The sequence below is a fragment of the Rhipicephalus sanguineus genome, chromosome 4 (assembly GCF_013339695.2).
Source record: "Rhipicephalus sanguineus isolate Rsan-2018 chromosome 4, BIME_Rsan_1.4, whole genome shotgun sequence".
Taxonomy (NCBI): Eukaryota; Metazoa; Arthropoda; class Arachnida; order Ixodida; family Ixodidae; genus Rhipicephalus; species Rhipicephalus sanguineus.
The window spans coordinates 59,864,543-59,890,683 of NC_051179.1; the positions used below are offsets into that span (position 1 = coordinate 59,864,543).

General features: G+C 43.4%; 1 protein-coding gene across 1 annotated transcript; it reads left to right on the top strand.

Annotated features, from left to right (window-relative positions):
* On the top strand, positions 1-25,431 carry LOC119390063 (cytochrome P450 3A41). Its single transcript, XM_049415202.1, has 14 exons — positions 1-133; positions 2,791-2,887; positions 3,353-3,405; positions 4,747-4,843; positions 6,320-6,439; positions 6,538-6,626; positions 6,975-7,120; positions 11,818-11,933; positions 13,833-13,908; positions 15,001-15,281; positions 16,268-16,356; positions 18,356-18,493; positions 19,421-19,583; positions 25,255-25,431. The coding sequence occupies exons 1-14, from the start codon at positions 81-83 to the stop codon at positions 25,378-25,380; spliced, it is 1,644 nt and encodes a 547-aa protein (XP_049271159.1). The 5' UTR covers positions 1-80; the 3' UTR covers positions 25,381-25,431.
* Positions 25,432-26,141: the final 710 nt, after the last annotated feature.

A 26,141-nucleotide genomic window follows, 5' to 3' on the forward strand; every position in this document is an offset into this window, starting at 1 on the left:
GGGACATCCCCCTCCTTGCTCTCTCGGGCGCACAGAACTGTCAAACTCGCCGAGCCGAGAGTACGGCCCCAGGAGCCACCATGTTGCACGCCATCCTGCTCGTCCTCCTCAGCATCGTCTTTCTCATAGTCGGGTAAGCATCGCACCTTGAATCGCACGCGATTAGGGACACTGATTTGTAGCGATTCCCAGAAACATCTTCGCACGTGTCGAAGTAACAGCAAAGAAGAAAACAAAACGCCAGGCCTGCGCTGAAACCGCAGCACAGTCACAGCGAAAGCTGGAAGAGCAGCGTTTCTAGAGCCCGTTAAGCTCTCTTGGGGCTACAAAACAAGTACACTAGAAAGGTACCCACTAAGCCATAAATCACAATTTTTGTGAAGTTGGGAAGCACCTACTAAGCCATTATTCGTCATTCTGCGGAGAAGCGAGGCACCAGCTACACGTCAGTAAGGCATCATGTGCACTTTGTTGACGCGACGACTGATGACGATGAAGAATTATGGCTCAGCCCTTTGTAATGGGTTGGAATCTTTAAACGGCCCACCAGTTATGTAATTGGCATTGGGTGACGCCCGGTCACTATTTCCCTCTCCCGTCATGCTGTATAACATACGCTGACGTGGGAGAGAGACGGGGGGGGGGGCGAAGAACTTTACTGAGACCCCGAGGAAATGGATCATGCGCTTATGGGCTTCCTTGGCAACCAATACAAGTGCACTTGCGAGGAACCCACTACGCTATAAATCAGTGTAATTTTACTGAGACCCCGAGGAAGTGGATCATGCGCTTATCGGCTTCCTTGGCAACCAATACAAGTGCACTTGTGAGGAACATACTACGCTATAAATCATTGTAATTTCTGAGAAGTAGGGCAGCAGGCACTGTGCCATTTTTCGTCATTCTACGGAGAGCGTTGGTACCTACTATACGCATGTAAGGCATTATGCGCACTTTGTTGATGCTGTGCCTGATGACGATGAAGAATTATGGCAGAGTCCTTTGTAATGGGTTGGAAGCATTCAACAACCTACTCGTTGCGCAATTCGCATTGTGTGACGCCTGGTTACAGAATTCGCGTTGTGCGACACTTGGTGCTTATTTTACTCTTCTACCACGCTATATTGCATATGCTAATGTGGTTCCTTTCCGACATGAAGCCTGTATAGGACCTTTTTGCAAAGCAGTTTCAAGCACCGGCATGGCTCAGAGGTTGAATACTGGGCTTCCACGCAGAGGGCCCAGGTTCGAACCTCGTTCCATCCTGGAGTTTTTTTCTTATTTCGTTTTTTTTCTTATTTCGAGCGATACTGGTTACGAACACCGGCGGCGGCGGCGGCGGACAACTACGGCGCCAAAAACGGCCGGTGAAATGATCTCATAACAGCTTTCGCTGTAAAACAAAAAATGAAGGCGATAGACGACATTGGACATTGACGATATGATACTGTGCCACGGGACACAGGCAAACATCTTGCGGGACTGCAGGCGTTGTTGAAAAGTAAACAAAACACTCTGAGCGATACCGAAACGTAAGATAGATCTTCGTGTAAGCTCGTACACTGGGCCACTTTGAAACTCCTCTCACATTACTGATTACTCTATTATTGATTGGTATGATACACGGCAAAATGAATTACAATGACCCAACCACTCAAATCGAAAATAGTGGTCATTGGTGTATTAGTGCAGGCATAGAAGCATCGAACATATTTGGCTGCAGCAGATTTCCTACATTTAACGCAGGACAAGGTACAGCTAATTTCTGAGAGACACTTTTCTCTTGGACGAAATTTTATTGATAATTGAATTATTCACAGCGCACATATCAGGAAAAAAGGCAAACAGTATTCATCCTCATGTTATACGAACGTACAAATATTTTACTTCACGTTTTTATACTATACCGAGCAGAGTAAATACTTGATGGACTACTGCTGGCATAGGGAATAGTATGCAATGTGAATTTAATCGAATCAGGACAGAGGAAGCTGTATACTCAATATACCCAACATTCACATGTTGGACATGATTGCACATGGCATCACATCAATTGGCACTGACAAGATGAAGTTCGTGCAATCGGTCGAGTTGGTGTTAGTAGGAGGATCGTGTTCTGATTTCTTTGATTCACAACTTATCTGTTGAAATACTAGATAACATGGCAGCTAAAGTTCTTTTTAACTGAATATAAGTGAAGTAGATAGCTATTCAAGATCCGGAAACAACTACGTCAAAAGCGAGCTCCTCCTCAACAAGTGCTTTCCTACAGAAGCAAGGAGGTGTCCTGATTTAATAACGGGAACAAGAATGAAACGTAAGCGCGGTCATACATTGGGGCTAATTTGAATTTGGCGCCAATTGCTTTTCCGTCGCTAATTATTGCTCTTGAAATATAGACACTGAAATGTCATCATGATTGATCGCACACACATACATGCAAATTCCAGCAAACGAAAGTTCGTTCCTTATCATTCGACCCCAGAAATCTCAAACGTATGCCTACCCAAGCATTGAAGTCGTGCGTATATGATTCAACGTTTCTGAGCATTTGTCAAAATTTGTATGCCACTTTGGGTATCCCTTAACAGAAAATGGCTCTCAACTCCCTTTTACGTGGCGGGGCCTTTTTCGTCACGTGAAACTAGACTACATCCTACAATTCTTTAAAAGTGCAAGAAAAAGACAAACACAAAATAGAAGACAGGTGCAGCACTCTGCTGACAATGCCTGCGATTCACACAGATTTTTAGCTGCACTAACCATCATCTTTTTCTTTTTACGTTCCAGAATTCTCGCAAAGACCTTTACATTTTGGAAAGGGAAGGGCATTCCTTACTTGTCTTTCTTTGAGTACATCCGAGCAGTTCGCGACAACTTCACGGGAGTAAGTATATATCTTGCCTGTAACTAACACCGAAGTTAGCGCAATTAGTCTTTGATTTTTAATATAGTCAGGAAACGCATAATATAAGCGCCTACGCTGTCACCGACGATGCCTGTTAATTTCGCGCAATATTTTTTCGGTCTTATGGAATGACGATGCTTGACAAAGAGCAATGCTGAATTTGAAACTTACTGCAATAGTATTCGCTTCTCGATGTAGCCAACGTATATTGCAAACATGCTCTTGGGCAATTCACTTTGTAGATTAAAATGAAATTGTTTAATAAAACGTAATTATGATGTGACAGTAATGCGTCTTGGAAGGAACAGCATGTTTGTAGCAGCTGCTTACAGAAAATTATTTTATCTGGTATCCGTGGCAACATGTTTTCTTGTATTACTTTTTTTAAGCCTTAAGCAAAAGATCGCGTAGTGATAAAACTTACTGTCTTGTTTCCTTTTACAGGAGCTCAATAAAGTTGCACTCCGAAATTACAAGCGTTATGGCCGGATATACGGGTTCGTACATTCTCGACTCAAGGTAGCTTGAAATTAGGGCGAAGACGTTTTAGCGTCTTCGGGTTCTAACAATAATTGTTGGGGTTTGACGTCCCAAAACCGCGATATGATTACGACGGACGCCGTGGTGGAGGGCTCCGGGAATCTCAACCACCTGGGGTTCTTTAACTTGCACCTAAATCTAAGTACACGGGCCTCAAGCATTTTCGTCTCCATCGAAAATGCTTCCGCCGCGGTCGGGATTCGATCCAGTGACTTTCGGGACAGCAGTCGAGCATCATAATCACTAGCCCACCGTGGCGAGTCACTTTCTGGTTCTCTGCCGATTGCACGCCTCAGCTCACATTGCCTGAAGAGTAAAAAGAGAACACTATTCTGCTCCACTTTCCCTTGAATAAGGTGACAATGCAGGTATCCTGTATATCGTATCTATAAATGTTCCAATCCAAATAAGGCACGAGTTCAGGGGAAGATGAAAGCTTGAAGACATAAAAAATCTTTCAACAGTGGGTATCGCTGGAGCCGACGTTTCGAAAAGCAGACTTGTCCTTGTCAATTTGCTGCCTTGAAAAATACAAGCCTGCTTGTCGAAACATCGGCTGCAGCGAAACCCCCTATTCTGGGATACTGAAATTTTCCAAGTGAGCAGTATGTGGTCCGTTAAGGCTATCTTATTCGTTGCTACTGAAACATCCCGGTGTTTTTATTTTCTAGCAATCATGTAAAGGAAGTTCATGTGATGAAATCGAAATCCTGAGAAGGAAGCAAAAGGACTGCCTATTGAAACCTTTAATTTAAACACTTTGCAACGTGGGCTTCATTGATATTGATAAGGTGTTCTCGAGGCGGCATTGTATTCTTGGTACAAGTAACAGGTCCGGTTCAACAACTGTATCAACAAATTCTCGGCCACCTTCCTCCATTTGTCGTCTTAGCATGAATGACAATTAAGCTTGTTAAAATAACATCCGCGAACAGAACTTTCCCTTACGCCTTTGTTGCAGTGTGAAAGCATGATTAATGTCAAATTACAAGCATGCTAACACAACGCATTTTCATTCATACGTGAGGAGCTTGAACTAAAGCAATTAAATAAACGCCTCGCGTAGGATATGTGTTATATTTATATCTATAGATAGACGCTTACCACCGGGGTGTTTAACGAAATGCACACTTAATTTTGAAAAGCTTATTCATAAATTTGCATTTTATGTAGTGTATCACGCTACTTCGATGGTCACTTGTCTTCAATTCTTATTTGCTCTGCCGCAAGATGTTTACCTGTGACGACAAATTGAATATTCCAACGAAAAAGAACGAACATACGCTATAACATTCCAGGTCATACCAGGGCCTCATACCAAGCCTCGTTGTCTCTGACCCAGATGTGCTGAGAGAAATTTGCGTCAAAGATTTTAAGTCATTTGTCAACAAGTCGGTGCGTATTGGTTTTCACCTCCTTTTGCCCATGAGGTTTGATGTTGAAGATGGTATATCGCTACGTGAGCACTACTTTAAATGCGCCCGATAAATTGAACGATTGGTGTTCAATTACGAGAGTTTCTGCTGCGGAAACTGTCTTGTATGTTTGAGAAACGACCTTTCAAACCCACTTTTTGCCTGACAAATCTGCGGATGAAAACTTATAGCAGCGAGTATCAGGGAAATGCGGACTTGTGAAATAATAAAGTAGATGCACACAACTGGTTCCCTAGCACTACAGCAGAAAAAGAGGCCCCTAATTTTCTAACGATGTATTTCGCATATTCAACAGTTTCTAAGGTTTGCTTGACTCCGTTCACTTGACTTCATGACTCTACGAAATGTCAGGTATTATGTATGCAACATTTAAGCACGCGGACAATGCACGAATCTAGATAATGAGGTAAAGAGAGTGAGTTAAGAAAATTCACAGGACATTTGGGTCATATCAATCATGAAAATACTAAACAGAGAGACATACATTCAATTACATTGATTACTCTATTTAGACATGCTGAAGACATCTAGGGCCCAAAAGTTGCAACGTTGTCCAAAAAAGACAATTCCACACAAGTTAGGCGGGGTGATATTTATTTATTTATTTATACAAGTACCTCACGGGTTCCACGGGGGAACATTTAGTGAGGGGGGGGGGATACATTTTGTTTTGTTTTACAAAGAGCGATCAATGCAAATGCAAACTGAGGAAAAAAAAAGAAGTAAACAATATTATTTATACATATTACGGAACTTCATATGTTTGCGAGATTTATTACTAGTTTTCGCAGCAAAATTGTTTAAAAACCAATAGTGATGTCGCCTCTATTGGAACTCGTCAACGTCCTTAATTGCAAGTCTGAAGCAAATAGTCCAAAAATATTTTTGAGTCCCCAAAATTTCAGCTCCTTCGTACGCCTTTTGCGTTCTTATGCACTCTCGCTGTATTCTTTGCTCCGGCTCACTCATAGCGCCCGAAAATTTTGGGGCCCCTCTAAATCTGTTTCAATCTCCTAGAAAAGTAGAATGGATACATAATATGCATGGATAGACAGCTGTAAAGATGATACTAGTAATAGATAGATACATAGATGATACTGACAAAAAACAACCTGCACTTGAAATTATAGCGCAAAAGTTCAAACAGGGAAAAACTTTTCATGTAAATGTAAAAATACAACGAGCGAATTACCATCAGTTACTTTTTTCTTATTATGTGTGCATAATGTCCGAATGTGACTTTACTTCACGTCGCCTGTTTTCTATTCTTGCACTTCGATTTTTTTCCTCTTGCTTCTGTATGTTAGTTGAAAACACAGTTATTTAACTTATTTTTCATTGTGTTCTCTTTGGTTTGATTGTATTTTGACCTCGTGGTTTTGATTACAAAAAATTGAGTTCATTTGCTTTCTACCTTGTTATTCGACACCACCAGGATGACAAAGTATCGGGAAATACCCTTTGGGATCAAATGGTCTTGCACCAGCAAAACGAAGAGTGGAAAAATACACGTAGTTCGCTGTCTCCGATGTTCACCACGGCCAAATTGAAATCGGTAGGTTCGGCTAGAGTGGCCAGCCAACGTGCATTAACATTCGAGATTTTTTTGACCCCTGCAAAACAAGTTATTTTGTCTTTATCGCAAATTTTTAGATGGTGCCAAAGATGACGAAGACAATGGACAGGTTTACGAAATTGCTGCTGACGAAGCTTAATACACGGCAGCCAGCAAATCTCTGTCAGTGAGTAATGTTCTTTTGAATTTTAATACAGCCCAACTGAGTGCTGAAACTGCTAGAGCAATTAATACATGACAAGCTCCATACTTCGGCTGTTGTCTGAATGCCAGAAGCTGACTTTGTATTTAAGCAGCAACCCTTTCGTTACTTCGCAGTACTAAGGAATTTTATTTATGCTGCTCCTCTCCTATGTGTTTGTCAGCTTTACTTGTTAAAGGTGTAAACCTGACGCACTCCACTAAAAGCCCCACGTTCGAAACGTGCTAGACAAGCCTGTTGCTATTTGAATATAATAAGTACGTAAGATGACAAGCTCCAGAGCCCACATTTGTACAAATCTGTCTTCACCAGATTGCTGGAAAAGTCGGCCATGGACTTGTACACATCACTCATCTTTGACCTGGACATTGACAGCCACGTCGACACTGAGCATCCAATGCTCAAATGCTACAGCGGCTTCCTGAGTGCTCCTGGAGGCTGGAGACTACTCATGATGAGTGAGTGCTGGCAACCTTCGTCATCATCATTGTCATCATTGTTACTACGCCTACTGCTGGTGAAACTTCTCTCCCACGTCTCTTCAGTAAACCCGGTCCTGCGCTTGCTGCGACCACATGACACCGCAAACTTCTTATTTATCCAGTAGCGGAAGATTTCTACAGAGATATGTATGATAGCCGGACAACCAGGATGGTAATGGAAGAAGTAATAGTCCAAAAGAATCAGACACCCCACCAGTAACGCCAGCGGAAGTAAAGAAAGCTTTTGAAGGAATTCAGAGGGGCGAAGTAGCTGGTGAGGCTCAGGTAACAGCAGATCTGTCGAAAGACGGTGGACAGATTGTTCTAGGAAAACTGACCATTCTGTATACGCAGTGTCTCTTGAGTGTGAGCTTACCAGAATTTCGGAAGAATACCAACGTCATTTTAATCCGTAAGAAAGGGGACTTGAACTACAGGCCCATCAGCTTGCTGTCCGTTGCCTACAAGGCATTTACCAAAGTAATTGCTGATAGAATTAGCACCACCATAAAAATCACTCAACCGAAGGACCAAGCAGGATTTCGTGCAGGCTGCTCTAAAATAGACCACATTTACATTGTCAATCAGGTGATAAAGAAATGCGCGCAATATAAGCGACCTTAAAGCATCAGTACATTTTTCATGCATCCATTAAAGTTCATCCATTATCACGTTTTCGACAAGGGTGTCTAGTGCAACTGCATTCTTCATTGATTACTGTAATACTTCAGTTCTATATCAGTGTAGAGAAAGTGGTTATCTATGACATGACATGACTAACTGTAACATTATTTCTACTTACGCTAATGCCTTCATTTTTTTGTATCCTGTGACATTCTTGAAGTACCTTCGTCTTCAAGTTACTAAATACCTATCCTGAAACACCCATGTCGACTGTCTTTCCAACAACGATAACCACACGCTTGGCTACCTGCGCCTTAACTTCAGCTCTGCGTGGACTTACCCTAGGATCACCCATTACAAAACACTCGCTAGACTAAAGCTTCATTTGTCACTCTGGCCAACGGACAGTGTACCTAGTTAACCCTCACGAAAGCACTCAAAATCGAGTCACTCCTCTTGGCCTTTCCAGTTACGCCATACATATATATCACATCGATAAGGTCCAGTTGAAACCCGTCCAATCTTTGAAAGCGCCGAAAGGGTTCCGCTTATGACTTTCGTAAAAGTTATCATAACCCAGTTTTACAGCGAAAGCTGTTATGAGATCATTTCACCGGCCGTTTTTGGCGCCGTAGTTGTCCGCCGCCGCCGCCGCCGCTGCCGCCGCCGCCGCCGCCGGTGTCCGTAACCAGTATCGCTCGAAATAAGAAAAAAAACTAAGAAAAAAATTCCACGATGGAATGAGGTTCGAACCTGGGTCCTCTGCGTGGGAGCCCAGTATTCAACCTCTGAGCCATGCCGGTGCTTGAAAATGCTTTGCTAAAAGGTCTTATACAGGCTTCATGTCGGGAAGGAACCACATTAGCATATGCAATATGGCGTGGTAGAAGAGTAAAATAAGCACCAAGCGTCGCACAACGCGAATTATGTAACCAGGCGTCACACACTGCGAAATGCGCAACGAGTATGTTGTTGAATGCTTCCAATCCATTACAAAGGACCCTGCCATAATTCTACATCGTCATCAGGCACAGCATCAACAAATTGCGCGTAATGCCTTACATGGGTTTAGCAGGTACCAACGCTCTCCGTAGAATGACGAAAAATGGCAGAGTGCCTGCTGCCCTACTTCTCAAAAATTACAATGATTTATAGCGTAGTGGGTTCCTCGCAAGGGCACTTGTATTGGTTGCCAAGGAAGCCCATAAGCGCATGATCCACTTCCTCGGGGTCTCAGTAAAATTACAATGATTTATAGCGTAGTGGGTTCCTCGCAAGGGCATTTGTATTGGTTGCCAAAGAAGCCCATAAGCGCATGATCCATTTCCTCGGGGTCTCAGTAAAGTTCTTCGCTCCCCCCCCCCCGTCTCTTTCCCACGTCAACGTATGTTATACAGCATGACGGGAGTGGGAAATAGCGACCGGGCGTCACCCAATGCAAATTGCATAACTGGTGGGCCGTTTGAAGATGCCAACCCATTACAAAGGGCTGAGCCATAATTCTTCATCGTCATGAGTCGTCGCGTGAACAAAGTGCACATAATTCCTTACAGACGTGTAGCTGGTGCCTCGCTTCTCCGCAGAATGACGAATAATGGCTTAGTAGGTGCTTCCAAACTTCACAAAAATTGTGATTTATGGCGTAGTGGGTACCTTTCTAGTGTACTTGCATTGTAGCCCCAAGAGAGCTTAACGGGCTCTAGATTATGCCTAGGTCTTCCTAAATTTGTTGCAATAAAGGTCCTGTATATGGAAGCTAGACTCCCCTCACTTGCTACCCGGTTTAAATTGTTAGCAGTACAGGCATTTCTAAGGCTGTATGAATCCTCCGTTAGACGTTCCGAAACAGTTTTTATTGCACGTCCTGACTTGTATTTTGGATTATATTGGCCGCGATTTCATAAGCCCCAAATTTTAGTTATAGAAAGCCTTCTTGACAAAATAAACGTTCAAATTAATGATCTGTGTATAATCAGTAATAGTAACAACTCTATTAAAATACAGTTTGATGACATTTTTCCAAAAAATGCAAAACTAATGTCATACCGATTATTAAACGATATATTAAGTGATTACCTGGAGGATATGCCAATTAAGACAGTGATAGCGACGGATGCTTCCCAAAATGAAGAAAAATGTGGAATTGGGATTTTCTCTCCTACTCTAGACTGGTCGTTTTCACTTCGCCTTCCAGATTTTGTGCCCATCTTTGTAGAAGAATTTTTAGCCATCAGTCTAGCCTTACGTAAATTAGAAGCATCAATAAGCTCCGCAATAATTTTGACGGACTCACTATCAGTATGTTCCTCCCTCACTGCAAACGAGGACTGGTATGTTTTGGATGCGTTCAAATCATTAGTTCCACTGCACATAAAGTTCATCAAATTAGTGTGGGTTCCCGGGCATAAGGGCATATTTATGAATGAAATGGCAGACGCGCTAGCCAGGTCATCATTGAATGGCCCGGTAATTCAGGTATTGCCCGCGTCCAAATTCATTACAGGTGCTAGATTTAGGAGGAAAATGATGTTAGAAGAATTTTCCGCACCGTCATTAACGACCATATTAGAATTCCAGCATTTAAATCATCAGTGGAATAGTAAAGTATGTCAATCACGAGCAATAGAAGTCGCAATCACAAGACTACGTTGTCAAACTCCCTATCTAAATTTTTATCTACACAGAGCTGGTCTGGCAGCATCGCCTAATTGCCCTTTTTGTGGAATACATGAGACAACGAAGCACTTTCTCATTTCCTGCAAGAGGTACTCTACCTTGCGCAAAAATACCTTAGGTGTTGTTTTCCGTCTGCTTAGATTAGAATTAAATGAACAAAATATACTGTCTTTCGGGGCTTTTTCTCTGGGCCACAGTGACGGGAAGATTGCTGATGCATTGCAGGAGTTTCTTGAAGGTTCAAAAAGATTTAGATTGTAAACTTTACCTTCCCAAAATATTATTTCTATTTTTCCCCAAAATTATCGGTTTTATTGATTCAATTCTATTCTATATTATTATTAGTAGTATAATTCTAACTCTAATTCATTTATACTTCTTTCGTATTAATTAAACAAAGTTTGAACTTCAATTTCAATTTTTCCTTTAAAAACTAACCGGTTCTTGGCCAATCCCCCAGTGTGGGTATGAGCCACAGCTTCCAGGCTCTACTCTACTCTACTCTACTCTAGAAACGCCGCTCTTCCAGCTTTCGCTGTGACTGTGCTGCGGGTTTAGCGCAGGCCTGGCGTTTTTTTGGGAGTCTTATATCCACGTACGTATACGTCACCTATGTCAGACCACTGCTAGCAGTGCCTGCTTGCTATACAAATTTACTCAATAATGTTTTCATCCCTAGAACAAGTGTCGACTGGAACCACCTTGTTACTTCTATCTCACGTCCCGGATTCTAACAACTTGAAATCTAATGTTTTACGCGCTTTTTGTTCAATGAGATGCCCTTGTAAATTTTGCCACTCCTCTCTGCAAATTCTTCGGGCCTTGTTAGTATTTGAAATAAGTAGATAAACGAGCTACCGGGCTTTACGACAATGAAAGAATCTCGCAGTCGACGACAGCGTCTGTCTGCGCTTGAGAATGTTATCATTCTCATGCCACTAGGAAGCACACTTGACACGAACGTAGCCATTGACCTCTTTTTGCTTACTGTAGTTACTGTGCCGCGACGAACAGCGCTAAATTAAGATACAATCGCTGAAGGCGTCGACGAATGTTTTCGTGGATGAAGAGTGTTCACCTTTGAACTCTGCATATCGCTAAAACAGTGGTTCACTTGTGTAGGAAGCATTCATTGCTGGCATTTATTTAGACAAATTGCTTCTGTGTCAGATATCTAACTGGAAACGTATAGTAACCTGAGAACTTGGACGCTGTCCATCATGCAATCTTTTGTTGTCAGAGCGTCTCCAGAGAGCCTCCGTGAAGAATCAGCATTGTGCTTTATTACTGTTTATTGTGCAGTTGAAGTGCAGACATCTTATTTTCTGTCCAGGCTGTTTTTTTTTCATTTTGTCCTATTTTCTCTGTTTCAGCCACTCTCCCCAGACTTTTCAAGGCGTTTAGGGTGGAATTTCCTAACAAGGGGGACTCTCAGTATGCGCTGGATTTCACTAAACACTTAATAGAACGGAGACTACGAGAAAATGAGGTAAGTTTCGATAGCGAGGTCTATTACAGTTCATTTAATTAAATATATTTAAGCACTCTATCGCTCGTCAAATCGAAAGAACAAGAGAGAAATAACTTTTATTTCAGTTACTGGCAGACTGGCGGGGGGGGGGGAGGTAGGGGGTTGCAACCACGCCTGGATGGCGGCCAGAAGCCCTTGGGCTCTGGCGGTAACCCCGGCCTGCTGGAACACACATTTTTGGGAACTCACAGGCCGTGGGAATCAATTTGGGCAGAAAATTTCTTAGACAATTAAGGCGGAGAGTTCCGCTAGAGGACACTCTTGTACAAATTTCGTTGTACAAGTTCCGCTCTTGTACAAATTTCGCCAAAAAAGTCGCCATTCTAGATATGTGCGGCATACCCAGTAATAAAAATTTCCACTCACGTATAGCCCCGTAGAATACAGTACCATCCAAGACCCTGAAATTATATTGACGTTTCTCGATGCCAGTCGTATCGCCCGCTTCATCATGGGAGTGCATGGTGCTGCTTCTCCGACTAGCCGCAAGATGTGTGTCGTGGCGCAAGGGTGAATGAATGAAACGCTCATGATATCGTTCCATCCCTGTCCGCTCGTTTCAAAGGTAAAATTGTGGTAAACCTTGGGCGAAAACCGTGAAAGCGTTGTTTGTAGGCAGCTTTACGTACCCTTATATGAATTAAAACTATTAAAAGGTTTATTGAAGGTAACACGACAGAATTCTTACAGGAACCGATCATTAGTGAGTCTTACAGCTTTTCATTGTGAACTAATATGATACCGGACGCCACCGACCCTTTCTTAAAGTCACCTATATCTACACGCGTGAATCCGATGCGTTATTAATGAGCAGGTAGACGATGTAAAATATTATATAACAATTGTTTTCATTGCACAAGCTCACCGAGAAAGTGGAAAATGCCTCAATAAATATTTTGTTATTGCACGAATAGCCGCGTATCCGCCTCTCTTCGCTATTCCAAAACAATCTTTACGAGCTGAATTGTGGGTACTGCAACAGTGAATAAGTCGCCAAGCTATTCAAAACAGTTTGAGCTTTGGCGGAACAAATGGTCGGAACACGCGGCCAACCCATCGTCTAGCCCCTACTGAAGCGAAACTTTAGAGAAGCTTAAAGCACCTAAAGGCATAAACTGATAGTCAAACACTGCCCCCTCGCGGTTTGCAAGGCAGTCCGCTGACTTACATTTTGCTAGAATGTCGCTGGGGGGACTTTCCAGTACCTCCGGCATCTAGATGAATTGAGGAGACACACACGAGTTACAGGACGGACATACCGAATGACGCGTAATGTGCACATTCTACTCGTTGGTCTAAAACCAAGAAAAATACAGAGAATGTTGCCGCTCATTCGTTGGGAAGACACTGAGCATAGGATGCATAACTCAGTGGAGACCTATGCCGAAAATCGCCAAAAATTCGCCATGTCGCCATTCATACTTTTAGGTCGCCACGGGCCTCTCAAATTCGCCAAGTTGGCGAAAAGTAGCTACCATTGGCAACCCTGATAGTGATGTATTTTGTTTGTACGCCGAACAAAGTGGGAGAAATAAAATTCAAAGGAGTCTAGATTGAGCTGAAAAGCAGTAGCTCAAGTCATTAGTGATCTCTTAACGAAGTGATGGTCACTTAATTTAGGCAGAGTCGAAATGGACTAGTGTTATCAATAAAATCGTTGGAAATTAGCACATATGTGCATCCTCTACATGTTTAATATTCTCCTCTTCCACCGCCACAATGACTGTGGCAATATTGTAGATGCAGTTTTTATTATAGACCTTTTTTCAACAATTATCTCCTTATGTGTAGCACTTTGCTTGTCTCTTCTTTCTTGGGCTACTTCATCATGGCATATCCACGTGTTTCTTTGCGCAGAAACATGATGACGCACTCCAAATGTACATGGACACTAAGATGCAGCAGAATGGGAAAGGAGGTGTCCAACTTTCAGGTAGTTTCCCATTTTCGTAGAACAGCCCCTGTGTTGTTTCTGTCAACTAGAACAATGCGTGAAGCTTTACTTTCTGCAACATTCCGACATTTGTAAATATCCACCGTATATAGGCGCTCACCCTTGCTTAGTTTTCTTAGCCATCCTCGTGCACTTGATAATGAAGTTCGTTCGCGCTCATTTGACTGTTGTTGATGCCCCAATTTCTGTCTGATGTAACTACAGCAAATAGAGAGAGCTCTAGCTGCGATTAAGTCAGGTATGCTTACGCGCCTTTAAGGCTTCTTGGCCATACCCTCCCATAAGAAAGAGGTGGTTCAGGCACAGGGGTAGGTAAGCAAGTTTTCGCAATACACTCATTTTCTGGTACCACAGCTTCGGCCGGTGATAAGCGCAGCCTATACGCCTGTGCACAAATTACAGAGTTATTTGCCCTGATAAAGCGCGCTAATCGACTAACAACTAAGTTGCTCGCTACGTCAGCTAATTTCTCTCAAAATATGTGCTATTTGGATCATTTCTTTTCATTAATATGAAAGTTAGTAAAACGAAGTTTGCGTTCTCGTAAAAAATCAACATTTCAAATGTAGCTGTTACTTACGTGCTGTATTTGCTTGGCGCAGGAACAATGAATCCACTTGCTTTCGACGTTGCCTTTGTGTAATTTGCTTCAAATTATTCTTTATTTTTTTCTTCTTTCATCTTCTCTAGTTTTTTTCTAGCTTTTGTGCGATTTCTTCAATACTAATGATTATCTTGATGGGACAGTCGGCTCTAACGTAGCCGACCTTCCCGTGTATTTTCATATATAAATAAAAAGTGCGCGCATACTTTCTTGCCTCTAAGTTTAAGAATTTGGCTGCCTGTGAATATGATCATAAATTATTACAATAAATGAAACACATAAAAAGAAGCAATAAAAGAAACAAGCTCTAACAAAATTTGCTTCTCTCTTACAAACGTTATCATCATGTCTGTCTTGCCATACATGTAAAAAATACAAAAAGACAAGGCCACGCGTCACAATTTCTCTCCATTACCCATAGAGTGTTCCCGATCACTGTTTGACGTCCTACGAACGTTTGTTTGTAGAATCTGCAATGAACGACATCTCGGCTCAGTGCATGTGCCTGTTTATCGCTGGGAGCGACTCTATAGCTCTGACTGTGACCTGTGCGGCGTATTCGCTGGCTCTGCACCCAGACATTCAAGAGGCGGTGATAAATGAAGTTGACGCTGCGGCAAGTATATTTATATACGTCAAACACACGAGAGCACGACTGCTTTTCTTTTTCACGGGAAGAACAGCGCCGGATCACAAAAGGCTCTCTTATCTGCGCCCTTTTTTATCCCAACGCCTTTATCCGAAGCCGGCGATTCTGTCGCGACGGCAACACATTTCGCGGAGAGACGACGGCAAGCAGCATGAATGGAAACGTTATAGTCGACCTGCTGGAAGTCAGCCGACGCTGTCCATCGGTAGCAATGGGTATCACCAGTAATTGAAATCGGCGAAAAATGCACGTTCCCACGAGAAGGGACTTAAATGTTCATATCAGTTAAAAAAATTGGTTCCTTGATCTGCTGCAGTACATTTAATTCGTAAGCGGTCAAGCTATCTTCTGTTTATTTCATTACCTTAAAGACACCTGTAAGGGTAGTACATAAGGCGTGGTTACATTACACATGATATAAAGATACTAAATACAAAAAATAGTGTATATACAATGCATAAAGCTTATTGATATAAAGTGTTATCATACATTATTAGGTTGAAGGTGTTCCATCAGACGTTGAAATAAGAAACAAGTGCAGTGGGACACTTTCTACTATCCATGTATTGGGCTACATGCATAGTTCCATATAGCCCCCCAAGAATATTTTCTAGGATGACTTCATTTGTAAAAACCGTTACAGCATCCACAAGTTCTAATTGTTTGAGCTGTGAGAGGTTTCCGTAGCCTGAATGTTACGCTGTCTGAGCGTGTAGGGGCTGTCAGGATATACCTCTTTCACTTTCGACTTTCAAGTTGTCATGAGCAAACTGTTTTGTGCGTAGAAAAAAATGGACACCCCTTTCAGGCGTACCTTAATCGAACACAATGGCTGCTGAATGTACAAATCAAAGAAAAAGCTGAGCGTTTCAGGTGAATGATTATGCAGCATTCTCCTTGCTAGGGGCAAAAACTGCTCGATAATACTGGAAGTTTTCTGAAATTCGCCATACTGTGATTCTGTATGCACAATTAAGCCCTGGGGCGCGTAAAATAAGCGAAATTTTTAATAATTGTCTATTCACCGCTCACGCTTCATAGCTTTAAAATAATGCATTTTTTTCATTCTGCTTTTTTTCTAATAGGACGAGGCAACGTACGAGTCTCTGCGGTCAATGGTGCTGCTCGATGCTGTGGTCAGTGAAACGCTGAGGATGTACTCGCCGACGTCAGTGTAAGTTAACCTTATGCAACCATGTAAAGTGACGTCAGCATACAGTGTTCTCGTCATTAGCGCTGGCATTTTTTTCAGCCTTATCACGCTGTTTCTTTCGTTAAATTCTGATATAATAACAATAATATCTGGGGTTTAACGTCCCAAAACCACGATATGATTATGAGAGACGCCGTAGCGGAGGGCTCCGGAAATTTCGACCACCTGGGGTTCTTTAACGTGCACCTAAATCTAAGTACACGGGCCTCAAACATTTTCGCCTCCATCGAAAATGCAGCCGCCGCGGCTCGTTAAATTCTGAGAGACATTCAGAATGTTCAAACGCTGAATGCGAATATGTAGACGCAAGCAAGCAAAACTGCGATAAGAATGCTGGTTAACTTATGTCAATTTGACAGGGTCGTCAGCTCAGCAGTAAATTAATGCTTCGTGCGAGAACTAACAGAAATCCACAGCAGAGAACCACCCATCATAATCAAGGTTTACGATGCGCTAAGAACAGATATAAATGTGCTAACAAATATTGCTGACTTACAACGCCAAATACTCATGTAAATATTGCTTTCGTGTCAATTTCAAAATCTTTTCAATGAAACTATGCTATTCGTTGTGTCACATGATAACTTTTTTTAACACCGAAGCCATGCCTTTACACCATTAAGAGAGACGCAGTGCAGTGGTGCATAATGCAGGTGAATGATAAATCAGAAATTTTATTCCGGAACAAATATGGGTTTTTAAACAACATATGTCACGTGGCGGCACGGTCGCGTGAAAGAAAAATACTAATAGAGTTATGGCAATAAGTGAGTAATGAATAAGGCCCATGCTTCTTAGTTCCTCATTTACAAAAACTTTTCTTAGCGAGTTGTGGACTTGGTACGAATTTTAAGAAGCTGAAATCATCAGTATTCTCTTCGCTTTTGGTGAAAGCAAATACTCAGCTTTACATTCAACTAACCGCATTAATATCTTGACAGTTACTGCTTTCTTACTGCATATGCTGTGTGTGTGTGTGTGTGTGTGTGTGTGTGTGTGTGTGTGTGTGTGTGTGTGTGTGTGTGTGTGTGTGTGTGTGTGTGTGTGTGTGTGTGTGTGTGTGTGTGTGTGTGTGTGTGTGTGTGTGTGTGTGTGTGTGTGTGTGTGTGTGTGTGTGTGTGTGTGTGTGTGTGTGTGTGTGTGTGTGTGTGTGTGTGTGTGTGTGTGTGTGTGTGTGTGTGTGTGTGTGTGTGTGTGTGTGTGTGTGTGTGTGTGTGTGTGTGTGTGTGTGTGTGTGGTGTGTGTGTGTGTGTGTGTGGTGTGTGTGTGTGTGTGTGGTGTGTGTGTGTGTGTGTGTGTGTGTGTGTGTGTGTGTGTGTGTGTGTGTGTGTGTGTGTGTGTGTGTGTGTGTGTGTGTGTGTGTGTGTGTGTGTGTGTGTGTGTGTGTGTGTGTGTGTGTGTGTGTGTGTGTGTGTGTGTGGTGTGTGTGTGTGTGTGTGTGTGTGTGTGTGTGTGTGTGTGTGTGTGTGTGTGGTGTGTGTGTGTGTGTGTGTGTGTGTGTGTGTGTGTGTGTGTGTGTGTGTGTGTGTGTGTGTGTGTGTGTGTGTGTGTGTGTGTGTGTGTGTGTGTGTGTGTGTGTGTGTGTGTGTGTGTGTGTGTGGTGTGTGTGTGTGTGTGTGTGTGTGTGTGTGTGTGTGTTATTATTATTGACATTGTCCTTGGATACCAGCAGATCAGGGTTGTAGTCGTCGTGTCTTATGTGATGTGGTGCCCGTGCTGCGGTGGGCGTCGATATGAGCCGCTTGTTTGCGCAGAATTTCTCAGAGGAAACCTAATGCACTTTATTTGCCACAAGCCAATATAGAAAGTGCAGGCATCTTCTAGTCGGTACAATACTCCTCGCCACGTGTGATGTCCAGCAGAGTGGCGACAAAGTAAAACAAAAAAGGTTACCAAATTCTTTCTGCATGTGGACATGTCTGAAGCGAACTCCATTACGCTTTTTTTGTTTAAATTTCAGGCTGACAAGGATATGCTCGCGAAGCACAACGATTGCCGGAGTCCGCTTCACGCCAGGGATGCGTGTTGAGATTCCTGCACACGCGATGCATTACGACCCTGAATTTTTCCCCGAACCAGAAAGCTTCAAGCCAGAAAGGTAAGAAAGGCTGTGGTTGAACGAGATGCAAAAGCAGTCTTCAAACGAAAAACCGTCAAGTCATTTCAATAAGGTTTTCAGCTGTGCAACTGTTTCGGGAAAATGCACTAACGCCTAACACGCACGAAGCTAGTTCTTAGGAAATGACATGCCGCTGGAGGACCTAGTGCACTATTTTGTAGTTTTTGTTAATTCATACAGCAAATCGAAAGTGCTGTAGCTGTGAACTGTTAGAATTGATAACTTGTTCACGACTACGGTATAAAATCACGCAACAGCGCTTTGGCATTAAGCGATATATATGTCTGATAATGTAGCTTCGCAATCATAGCTGACGAGCGTTTTTCCTTAAGATCCATGCATTTTCGGCTAACACGCCTGAGGTCAGCAACATTACCGCCATTAACCCGTACTTTCTGCGAACGCGTTTTTCCAGGTTTTCTTTATTTGATGCGTTACATACGTGTATTAAGCTATTGAGCGAATTCGGCCACAGAGGACGGTGACTATTTCGTAGAATGAAGAAATTACAATAACAGAAATATAATTAGTTCAGCCAAAACAATTCGTGAATTCTGCTGCGGAAATAATTTCTTTTTTTTTCTTCTTTTCACCGTACACATTTCGCAACATCCCAACAGTTGTGGGATGTTGCAACATCCCAACAGCTGTAACATCCCAACGGCTGCAACATCCCAACAGCTGTGCAACACGTCATTCCTTGAACGATTATGCAGATGTTTTATGAATGTCGCAAAATATCCCCAAAACCGAAATAGCGACAAGGCAGAAACAATTAATGTCAAAATATTAAACGAACAACCTTCGAGCCACGAAAGAAATTTTAAATGGCCTTGTTCCGTTTGAGTTGACTGACAGTTGATAGCGGGAGCACGTAGTCAAAATGTGTGATTTATATTCCTGCAGGTTCTTGCCGGAGCACAAGGATTCGATCAACACTTACACGTATCTTCCCTTCGGAGTGGGTCCACGAAGTTGCATAGGCATGCGCATGGGCATGGTGCAAGTGAAGTACATTCTCTACCGCCTCCTGCAGAACGTTACTTTCGAACCCTGCGCAGAAACACAGGCAAGTTCAATGAGCAGGATATCTCGGAGTCGGTAGCATGAGAAGCTTGCATTCTATATTCCTCTTAAAGAAGCACTTGCACGTGTTAGACCTTGCAACCGTTATTTAGAGGTGCCCACATGTTAACATAACATCAGCGGTATTTGACAACTCACCTAATAAGGCTTAGCCACGGCCAGGCAAAAAAGTACCTACATACATGCTACACGGCACGCCAACTTTCTCGTAAGCGAAATTCGTTACGAGTGCATAAAGGAATGTAGAGTTTCATACTAAGCCTCATTCCTACGCACCAAGGACGCCAGTTTCCAAACCATTTCATTCTTCATAGGATGTACAAGTTTAGATTTTCATGCGCGTACGTGACGTCGTGTTTGGGCTCGTCACGTTGTCTTCGATTCCATCTCTGGCTGACCATGAAAATAGCCTCAGTATGTTTTTGCATAAATACCTGTGTCGGTGTGCCGCTTGGAAGCACTAGGTTCTAATTAAATGTTCATTCTAGCACACTTTATTTTTTTCGAGTTAAACATGAAAATGTGCTCCATTTTAGCGCTTAATCGTAAAGCGTTCATTTGACATTTCTGTGTAGAAAAAGATGTTTGTGGGCAAATATAATTATTAATCTACAAACCACTTGAGGTCACATCAGTTTCACTCACTTCACATGAGTTTGTATTTCCAAGGGAATTATGAGCATCTATATTTCTTCAGCAACGATTATGCTTTAAATACAAGCCCAGAAACGTTCACCTTAACATACTTTCGTTATCGTATTATATATAATAAAGCAGAGAATATCTTCTCCGTGTAATAAATCAGACCTGTGGAGATAAGCAACGGGTACATGTTAGACAGCCAAGCTGTATAGACGAGTACTCTGGTCATACTTCAGATATAGAGAGATATATGCATGCCGTTTTACAGCGCAGCTCTTAGGCGCCCATTCCTGCGTAGAACGGCCTCGCCGTTGTCGTCGGCGGCGTTACCCATAGAGTGAACGAGAACGAAAGAAAGCGAACGCGGAGTCTGTCGATATCGCGAGCCACTGTCCTCTAACCTCGCTTTCTTCCTCCGTCAGGCGCGCTGGCCCCTCAGTCGGAGCTCGTGCCCATGCAGAGCTTTCACGTGCACTGCGGCTGAATTCGCTTGTCGTAACGGGGCTGTCGGCGTTTCGCTTGGTTCGCGACACCTGCAATGCACAGAGCGGTGTGCGTAGCACTCGAGCTCTGGCAGTTTCTGTGGCAATGTGTAACGAATGTTACATTGCTACGACTGCGGATAGCCAAAACTTCAAACACAGTTGGCGTTGCCCCAATACGAAGCTGCGCTCAGAATTCACATTAGGCAGTATCGTAATTGTCGGTGAACTTTTTTTTTCCTTAGTGATGAATGATCGCAGACGCCGTGACACGGCCTTTTCAGGGTTCCCATAGAGATTACTTTGCTGGGCCCTCTCATTATCTGAATTTGACAGCTGCAACCGCACATACTTCATTGTAGCTGACTTCCAAGCGGTGAACGGTAAAGGCAGCATAAAAAACGAAAATCTATGCATTACCGGCTAGAAAACCACAAAAAAGAAAAAAATATCGCCTAGTGCAGTATACTCGATGTAACACAATTTAGAATTTATAAATACGTTTCCATGTACAACTTAACCCTGAGCGCGCTATCTTCATATAAAACTGTCGCGACAGTCTTCTTTTATTGTAGAACGCACTTTCGTCTCGAAGTGTAGGTTTTCTCGGAAACACGTCCGGTCGGGAAGTAACATTTTAGAAACTAAAAGAGGAACACCAAAAGAATAAGAAAATGACGTTTCGGCTCTCACGATGTAAGTCCTGTTCATGATGGAATCGAGGGAATGTTATGCGATGTTTATGTAGGCTACAAAACGTCACGTAAGCGGCGAGTGTACATATGAGGAAGGATTCCGTCGTTACGGTTCAGTGTATTATCTGTTGCTTGTATAACAGCAGATTCCAAGTGGTGTCTTTGTGGCAGATTTTTCTCTTTTAAATGCGAAGCATTTCTTAGCGAACTTCTGCGACTTTGAGCGTATCTATCTATCTATCTATCTATCTATCTATCTATCTATCTATCTATCTATCTATCTATCTATCTATCTATCTATCTATCTATCTATCTATCTATCTATCTATCTATCTATCTATCTATCTATCTATCTATCTATCTATCTAGACGGCTACGACTTCGTGCTCTCCTGGGCGCTTGGTTCATCGAATGTGCACCAAAATTGGTATGGCGTAACATGACTGTATGACGAACATAAATGACTAGTCATAACATGAAAATCATGACACGCATGTCATGTACAGCATGATTTACATCCCGCGCTCATGGTGCGCTGGCGGCCGTTTCGCTAGCTTGATATACACCAAAATTGGTATCTTGCGACGTGACTGTGTGACGAACATAAATAACACGAGTTAACATGAAAATCATGACACGCATGTCATGTACAGCATGACTTACGTGCCACGCTCATGGGGCGCTGGCGGCCGTTTCGCTAGCTTTCTATACACCAAAATTGGCATCTTACGACGTGACTATGTAACGGGCATAAATAACACGAGTTAACATGAAAATCATGACACGCATGTCATGTACAGCATGACTTAGGTGCCACGCTCATGGAGCGCTGGCGTCCGTTCGCTAGCTTGATCTACCCCGAAATTGGTATTGCGCGACGTGACTGTGTGACGAACATAAAAACGCGAGTTAACATGAAAGTCATGACACACATGTCATGTACAGCATGACTTACCTGCCACGCTCATGGTGCGCTGGCGGCCGTTTCGCTAGCTTGATATACACCGAAATCGGTATCTTGCGACGTGACTGTGTGACGAACATAAGTAACACGAGTTAACATGAAAGTCATGACACACATGTCATGTACAGCATGACTTACCTGCCACGCTCATGGCGCGCTGGCGGCCGTTTCGCTAGCTTGATATACACCGAAATCGGTATCTTGCGACGTGACTGTGTGACGAACATAAGTAACACGAGTTAACATGAAAGTCATGACACACATGTCATGTACAGCATGACTTACCTGCCACGCTCATGGCGCGCTGGCGGCCGTTTCGCTAGCTTGATATACACCGAAATCGGTATCTTGCGACGTGACTGTGACGAATATAAGTAACACGAGTTAACATGAAAGTCATGACGCGCATGTCATCTACAGCATGACTTACGTGCCACGCTCATGGCGCACTGGCGGCCGTTTCGCTAGCTTGATATACACCGAAATCGGTATCTTGCGACGTGACTGTGACGAATATAAGTAACACGAGTTAACATGAAAGTCATGACGCACATGTCATGTACAGCATGACTTACGTGCCACGCTCATGGCGCGCTGGCGGCCGTTTCGCTAGCTTGATATACACCGAAATCGGTATCTTGCGACGTGACTGTGTGACGAACATAAGTAACACGAGTTAACATGAAAGTCATGACACATATGTCATGTACAGCATGACACGTGCCACGCTCATGGCGCGCTGGCGGCCGTTTCGCTAGCTTGATATACACCGAAATCGGTATCTTGCGACGTGACTGTGACGAATATAAGTAACACGAGTTAACATGAAAGTCATGACGCGCATGTCATGTACAGCATGACTTACGTGCCACGCTCATGGCGCGCTGGCGGCCGTTTCGCTAGCTTGATATACACCGAAATCGGTATCTTGCGACGTGACTGTGACGAATATAAGTAACACGAGTTAACATGAAAGTCATGACGCACATGTCATGTACAGCATGACTTACGTGCCACGCTCATGGCGCGCTGGCGGCCGTTTCGCTAGCTTGATATACACCGAAATCGGCATCTTGCGACGTGACTGTGACGAATATAAGTAACACGAGTTAACATGAAAGTCATGACGCACATGTCATGTACAGCATGACTTACGTGCCACGCTCATGGCGCGCTGGCGGCCGTTTCGCTAGCTTGATATACACCGAAATCGGTATCTTGCGACGTGACTGTGTGACGAACATAAGTAACACGTGTTAACATGAAAGTCATGACACACATGTCATGTACAGCATGACTTACGTGCCACGCTCATGGCGCGCTGGCGGCCGTTTCGCTAGCTTGATATACACCGAAATCGGTATCTTGCGACGTGACTGTGACGAATATAAGTAACACGAGTTAACATGAAAGTCATGACGCGCATGTCATGTACAGCATGACTTACGTGCCACGCTCATGGCGCGCTGGCGGCCGTTTCGCTAGCTTGATATACACCGAAATCGGTATCTTGCGACGTGACTGTGTGACGAACATAAGTAACACGAGTTAACATGAAAGTCATGACACATATGTCATCTACAGCATGACACGTGCCACGCTCATGGCGCGCTGGCGGCCGTTTCGCTAGCTTGATATACACCGAAATCGGTATCTTGCGACGTGACTGTGACGAATATAAGTAACACGAGTTAACATGAAAGTCATGACGCGCATGTCATGTACAGCATGACTTACGTGCCACGCTCATGGCGCGCTGGCGGCCGTTTCGCTAGCTTGATATACACCGAAATCGGTATCTTGCGACGTGACTGTGACGAATATAAGTAACACGAGTTAACATGAAAGTCATGACGCACATGTCATGTACAGCATGACTTACGTGCCACGCTCATGGCGCGCTGGCGGCCGTTTCGCTAGCTTGATATACACCGAAATCGGCATCTTGCGACGTGACTGTGACGAATATAAGTAACACGAGTTAACATGAAAGTCATGACGCACATGTCATGTACAGCATGACTTACGTGCCACGCTCATGGCGCGCTGGCGGCCGTTTCGCTAGCTTGATATACACCGAAATCGGTATCTTGCGACGTGACTGTGACGAATATAAGTAACACGAGTTAACATGAAAGTCATGACGCACATGTCATGTACAGCATGACTTACGTGCCACGCTCATGGCGCGCTGGCGGCCGTTTCGCTAGCTTGATATACACCGAAATCGGCATCTTGCGACGTGACTGTGACGAATATAAGTAACACGAGTTAACATGAAAGTCATGACGCACATGTCATGTACAGCATGACTTACGTGCCACGCTCATGGCGCGCTGGCGGCCGTTTCGCTAGCTTGATATACACCGAAATCGGTATCTTGCGACGTGACTGTGTGACGAACATAAGTAACACGTGTTAACATGAAAGTCATGACACACATGTCATGTACAGCATGACTTACGTGCCACGCTCATGGCGCGCTGGCGGCCGTTCGCTAGCTTGATATACACCGAAATCGGTATCTTGCGACGTGACTGTGACGAATATAAGTAACACGAGTTAACATGAAAGTCATGACGCGCATGTCATGTACAGCATGACTTACGTGCCACGCTCATGGCGCGCTGGCGGCCGTTTCGCTAGCTTGATATACACCGAAATCGGTATCTTGCGACGTGACTGTGTGACGAACATAAGTAACACGAGTTAACATGAAAACCATGACACGTATTTTCCTCAATGACATACAAGACGATGTATGCAGCTCGTTGTTGGCTGCTTCGCATTACATCGATTCCCACAATGCGTGGGATCTGCCGGCTTTTTTTTCTAATATTGTGACGTATGCCAACCACGTGCTTCTTGCAGGTTCCCCTTTCTTTCGCCAAAGGCAAGGTCCTTCTGGAGCCCAACCCACCGATCCAGCTGAAGATTGTGCCACGAGCCCGGCGCCAATCCTCAGGCTCGTCAAACACTCCGACGGCGCAAGGCTGATGTGGAGGATGCCTTCACGGCAATCAAAGAACTTATATGGTCTTGCAGAGTGTAGAGATAAGAAAATTTTGGTTGTACTCTACTCCTGAATGTCTCCGCGGAGTGAACGCTCGTCATCTTCATTACTTAAACGATGTTTGTGCTCGCCTTAAGGTTTGTTACTTGCTGGTGTTCATGAAGCGTGTTTGTTTTGTTGAAAGGAAATGTTTTCTGCCAACTGCTGTACATCTAATGTTGAAGCTAGATATTTTTTTTCGAAACTATATGTGTTGTGAATAACGCCCTTCATTGCATCGATATTTCAACGTCATCGAATTTATTTGTTCGTCCTTTATGTGATGTAAACTTCTCAAAGAAAAATGAAATTTGTTTAACAGACGAACTTCGTGCATTTCAAAGGGCGCAACAAGGACCCAATAGCTCTATAAAATTGAATAGTATATTTCATGATACTTGGATTAAACTAGTATTTAACTCTATATATTTGCGTAATGAAGTACAATGAGGGCGCAGATCAGTTTAACTACGTGTGAAGTAACAGGATGTTGTGTCAGTGAGGGACTACAATTTTAGTGCAAATGGCAGACACTGCATGGTTGCCCGGAAAAAATACGCTTTCTGTTTTAGTTGATTTAAATGATTCTTCGGTACAGACACTACAGCACTCCAGGTTAGAAATACTCTAGGTATAGACACTCCAGACTCCAGCATGAATCAAAGCCGGTATATTAAAGACGTGTGAACACGCAGTGTATCTGATA

Bases quoted from the DNA above. Each gene is read 5' to 3' on its own strand.
- LOC119390063 (XM_049415202.1), top strand. From the start codon at position 81: ATGTTGCACGCCATCCTGCTCGTCCTCCTCAGCATCGTCTTTCTCATA. The intron at 3,406-4,746 runs GTTCGTACATTC...ATAACATTCCAG, and splicing joins CGTTATGGCCGGATATACGG to GTCATACCAGGGCCTCATAC. The intron at 19,584-25,254 runs GCAAGTTCAATG...TGCTTCTTGCAG, and splicing joins AACCCTGCGCAGAAACACAG to GTTCCCCTTTCTTTCGCCAA.